Below are 5653 nucleotides of genomic sequence, written 5' to 3'. Positions count from 1 at the left end.
ATATATATGTATTATAATGCTTTTTCCTACACAGAGTAAGAGATTAACAACAATGATACAATAGAATGATTATAACAATATACTGTAATAAAAATTATGTAAGTGTGGTCTCTCTCAAAATATCTTATTGTACTGTACTTACCTTTTCCCTTATGGGAAGCACTTTACATCTTCTCTTTGGCATATCAGAATTGCCAGCATCATTACTCTTGTGCTTTGGGACCATTGTCAAGTAATATAAGGGTTACTTGAACACAAGCACTGCATCTGATCACGAGAAGGCTACTGAGTGACTAATGGGCAGGTAGCATAGACAGCCTGGACACCTGGATAAAGGAGTGATTCATGTTCCAGGTGGGATGGAGTTGGGCAGTGCAAGATTTCATCACCCTACTCAGAACAGCGCATATTGAAAACTTATGAATTGTTTATTTCTGGAATTTTTAATTTAATATTTTGGACTAAGGTGAATTGCGGTTAATTGGAAAGTGAAACTGTAGGTTTTTGCCTCATTTTATCTTGCCAAAAATCACGTGATTTTTGTTATTATTATTTCTGCCATGTTATTGAAAAGTACACCGAGACTCAGATGTGGTAAACCTCAAGATACTCAGAAAAGCAGAAACATAGGCAGGACAAGGAGATTTTTACTATAACGCTGGTACTATAATGTTTGGTTTATTTCCCTTTTAGAAACAGTTTGATAGAAGATGCTAAGGCCCGCTTAAAAAAGCATGATGTTGGGACCAAATATTCTCACTTGTCGTCTAGTAAATATTCCATCCTTTTACCATTGTTGGCTAAAGAAGGAAAACTTCATCTGTTGTTCACCCTCCGGTCAGAGAAGGTAGGTGACAAGAGGTTCTGCCATTAAAGCAGGACATTTGAAATCCCCAGGAAATGTTGTCACTTGCACACATTTTGAGGCCAGAGATTCCCAAATGGACTTTCAGAATTGTGATGTTTGAGGGACCACAGGATAGCATGGCATTTGGGTGACATTTTTTGGAAAGAAAAATGAGTACTTTAGAATACCTTTAGACCTGGGTTTCTTAACCTTGGTGCCATTGGCATTTGGGCTGGATAATTCCTTGTTGTGGAAGCTGCCCTGTGCATTATGCGATGTATGTTTAGCATCATTCCTGTTCCCTACCTACTAGATGCCAGTAACACACACACACACACACACACACACACACACACACACACACACAACTTTTTGATAACCACAAATGTCTCTAGAGTTTGTCTCCTGTCCTGGAAGGAATGGGGTGGGGCCCGGGGGAGACAGTTTGCCACTGTTTTAGACCAATCCCACCCCAGGTATACCATGAAAGTTCTGGAGCACCGAAGTTCAGTCTGGGCCCTGAAGCTGGCTGCCCATGTTTGAATGCAGGCTCTCTCCTTGTCAGCTGTGTGACTGTCTTATTTAGTTCTCCTCTCTGTGCTGCAGTCTCACTTGCAAAATGAGGACAAAATATTAACAACTGTCTAATAGGGCCGCTGTGAGAATTTCACAGGGTAACAAATGTAAAGCTTCTAAAACAAGCCGGCACTTGGCAAGGATTCGGTAAGTTTCAGATGTCATCATCATTAGCACCATTAGCAGACATGGCTTGAGGTTTTTAAGATAACTGTTCAACTTAAAAAAAAATATTGGGCTGGGAATGGAGATCCCCTGGGTACACACCTGGGTATGGTCACTGTCTCTTGCTGTTAGCGGTACTTCCGAGGAAAAGTTGGGAAGCAGTAATTTCAAATTGTCCAAGTACAAAAAAGAAAATGGGCCACAATAAAGTGTCTTTCTAAGCAGAATAACCAAAAGTATCCCCATAGGGGAAAAAGCAAGCTGAAATATCAGCTGAAGTTTCCTGGATTTGGTATTAGACTTGTGTGGATTCTTTCCTGTCTGGGTCAGATGATGACAATCAAGTTTCCAAGGGGGAGATACTTAACGCGGAATCAGGGGACCAGGTCTGTTCCCAGCTCTGCCAGAAGATACAGCAGAAACATGCTTTTTTAATTATCAGTTGAACAATCATGTAGAAAATCTAGACAAGACCAAAACGGGTCTCTGACCTCTGTTTCACCTAGAGTACCTTTGCAAATCTATTGACTATTAAGTGAGAATCATTTTAGACCATGAACTCTGAAATGCAAAGGTCATATTAAAAAAAAAGTATTTAAAGCTAATTAAATCAGACTCTAAGCCTCTCTGGCTGTGAGGGCAAGAAATTCCCTCAGGCATTACCTGAGCTTGCCTCCTCCCTGGAGTCACGAAAGCTGATCCGGGTAGATGGGGAAGGAGGCGCATGTCATCAGTCCTTCCTGCTCAAGTGCGGGCTCTCCTGCTAGCTCTGGAACCTGGAGCAAAGTTTTTCTCTATGAGCCTCCGTTTTCTTCCTAAAATGGGACTGAAGACAGTGCCTAATGTCATGAGGGTAAGGATATGGCACTCCTCATGCGCCTCCCTCTTCCTTCTCCTCTTTCTCCCCTGTCATTGTCTCCCCTTTCCTCTCCTCTCCTCTTTCCTCTCTCTTCCCTCTCCTCTCTCTGCTCCTAGCTCTCTAGGGCTTGAAACAGGCAAGAGGAAATTCAAGAAAAAAACATAGATGAAAGTCTAAGGAAATTAGGCTGGAACCTTATTTGGCTTTTGAGTAGAATTTCATAAGGTTTTATTTAATAAAAATATTATGCTTTTTACAAAAAAAAGAAAGAAAAAACTTATGTAGTTAGATAAGGCCCTTTCTGATCTGACAGTTTGTGAATCATCATTTTTATGAATGTATTTTCTTTAAAACAGCATGACATTTTCTTACGAGTATTTAAAATAGTCATTAAATCAGGCCTGTAGGTCCCTGCAGGTGCCAATGTCAGTGTGTCAGTGGTCCCTCACTGCTGAATGAGCTAACACTATGGAGTAAGCTTTCAGAGGTGATGTAGCATTAGGTCTGTCTCTTACGCATTTGGATGGTGAATGGACAGTAGAGACATGTCCATCAACCTGGTTTTCACCTACACTTTTGTCTACAATTGATGTGAAGACGTGTGAGGTTTCTGTGTATTGTAGCAATTCCTGCACTGTTCATGATTTTTAAAATGTATTTTTGTTACTGATTTATTAACAGAGAGGAACTTTAAAATGCTTTCTTTCATTTTCAAGAAGCTTGCCCAAATGGGACTTTAAACTGTAGAACATGACAAAATTTATAATGGCAGCTTACGTGGATATATTGGCCCCAGTGCTAAAAATGCCTGCATGACCTTTTGATTTAGCTACTAAACGTCAAGAATTGTCCTTACGAGTTCTCATTAATAAATATTTAACATGGGCCAGGCGCTGTGCCAGGCACTTCAGCCATCAGCTCATGTGACCGACTCCCTGAGGACAGACATTACCCGCATTGCACGCTGTTGAGAAGACGCAGACCCAGGACCCCTGCTGACCTTGAGGTCCCCTGGAAAGTTCAGGAGAGAAAGGATGGTGGGCACTGGTGGGAGTGAGTGTGAAACAAATTGAGATCACGTTTGCTTAGAAGTTTGGTCCTGCAGAGGAGAGAAGCGGGGGGCCGAGGGGGGTGAGGTGGTTGTGCTCCTCTAGCCCAGGATAGGAGAGAAATCATTTTAAAGACAGAGATTTTTAAAAGGGGGGAATTATTCGGGATGCTACAAATGGAGACACAAACGGTTCTCCTGAAGTCAGGGAGGCATGGGATCAAGGATATATGTGGAAGGGGCTTTGCAGGGAAAGAGGCTCCTGTTCCTTTAGTCTGTGCAGAGGTAGGGGGCAGTGACACAGGTCAGTGCTGATGACTGTATGTTCTGTGTCATGTCTTAATAAATGTACGGTGTGCTGCTTAAGGGCATGGCTCTAGAACTAAATCCTGGTTTACGTTCCAGCTCCACTACTCACCCTATGTGAAACTGGTCAGATTATTTAACCTCTTTGAACTTTAGTTCCCTTATCTAACAGTGGAAATAATTTCCAGCGTAGTGGCTCAGTGGTTTGAGCGTCAACCTATGAACCAGGAGGTCACAGTTTGATTCCCAATCAAGGCATATGCCTGAGTTGCAGGCTCGATCCCAGTAGGGGGCGTGCAGGAGGCAGCCAATCAATGATTCTCATCATTGATGTTTCTGTCTCTCTCCTTCTCCCTCTCTGAAATCAATTTTAAAAAGTATTTTTTTAAAAGTGGAAATAATAATATTATAGTAGCCTATATGTCCATTAATGGAAAGATAAACAAATTACAATATATACATACAGTGGGAAACTATACAGCCATAAAAAGGAAAAAGGTACTGATACATGGTACAATGTGGAAGAACTTCAGAAACATGACGCTAAGCAAAAAAAGCAGATGCCAAAGGTCACACATATCATATGATTCCATTTACAGGGAATATGCAAGAAGGTGAATCCATAGGGACAGGAAGTAAGGGCAGGGAGGTGAGGCAAGTGGGATTCCACTGCTTGGTGGGTACAGTCTCCCTCTGGGGTGATGAGAATGTTCCGGAACTGGATGGTGGTAGGAGTTGTGTAACGCTGTGAATGTTTTAAATGTCACTGATTGTTTAGTTTAATTATATGTTATGAATTTCACCTCATTTAAAAAAAAACTTTTAAAAAACAGCTTATAAAACTGTTCTGATGACTTAGTGAAAAAAAGTCCCTGTGAAGCAACATAGTAAGCACTCAGTAAAAGTTATCTATTGGTAGCATCACCCTTTTCTTTATCCTTTCTTTCAGCCTCCCTCCCCCACCCAAGGTAAATCTGTTTGTGTGTGAATGGTATTTTTTTTGGGGGGGGGGAGGGGCAAATAGAGAAAAGTCAGAAGTGAGAGCAGTTTTCAAAGCTCATTTTTATAAAAAGATTCAAGTAAAACATGTTTTGTGCTGTTGTTCTTTACATATGACCACCATTGTAAGAATGGTCTGTAGTACAGCAGAGAGGTCAGGAAGTGCTTGTTGAGTGAGTGAGTGAGTGAGTGAGTGAGTGGTTCCCACATTGGACTCACCCTGTGCTGCTCTGTTTCTCACTGTCCAGCTGAGACGGTCGCCTGGAGAAGTCTGCTTCCCTGGAGGAAAGTGCGAAACCACGGATGCGGATGATGTGGCCACGGCCCTCCGGGAGGCCCAGGAGGAAGTGGGGCTGCGTCCTCATCAGGTGGAGGTTGTCTGCCGTCTGGTGCCGTATCTGTTTGATGTAAGGGCTGGAATGGAACTGGTTTTCTTGGACTCGTGAGCTCCCAGTGCACCCACTGGCTTCAGGATGGCCAAACCTGACCTCGGAGAGGGCCGTCCATAGAGTCAAGAGACTGGTCCTTGTGTGGACTTTGCCCTTATAAGCTAAGTGGCCTTGGGCAAGCCCCTTTTCTTGTCTGGTCCCTTCCTCCATCCAGAAATGAAAGGGGAACTCCATCAGTGGTTTCCAAACTGGGTGCTGTGGAATCCTGTAGATACTTTTACACTAAACCCCAGGCCTCCCCACCAAAATTCCCAGTAGAATCTTTCACTTAACAGCACTCTACATTTATTTGCAAGCAGTTGTGAAGGTAAATAGAAATCCTCCCACATATAAATATATGAGCTATGTAAAATAGTTCATATATGGATATATATATGTATATATGTGTGTGTGTGTGTATATAT

At 42.3% G+C, this 5653-nt stretch overlaps 1 protein-coding gene across 2 annotated transcripts in view; it reads left to right on the top strand.

Annotated features, from left to right (window-relative positions):
• NUDT7 (nudix (nucleoside diphosphate linked moiety X)-type motif 7) overlaps window positions 1–5653 on the top strand; it is a 10324-nt gene that overhangs the window by 2733 nt on the left and 1938 nt on the right. The window contains exons 2-3 of one of the 2 annotated variants that reach the window (XM_005862601.2): window positions 694–847; window positions 5049–5207. In XM_005862601.2, coding sequence (XP_005862663.1) covers window positions 694–847; window positions 5049–5207 — 313 coding nt within the window. Of the gene's footprint in view, window positions 1–693; window positions 848–2157; window positions 2442–5048; window positions 5208–5653 lie in introns of those variants that run through there. The other variant, XM_005862603.2, reaches the window with a different exon arrangement.

This window comes from Myotis brandtii, unplaced genomic scaffold, assembly GCF_000412655.1.
Source record: "Myotis brandtii unplaced genomic scaffold, ASM41265v1 scaffold165, whole genome shotgun sequence".
In the NCBI taxonomy this organism is placed as follows: Eukaryota; Metazoa; Chordata; class Mammalia; order Chiroptera; family Vespertilionidae; genus Myotis; species Myotis brandtii.
Note: the sequence above shows the minus strand (reverse complement) of the source record. Positions and strands in the feature narration are given on the sequence as shown.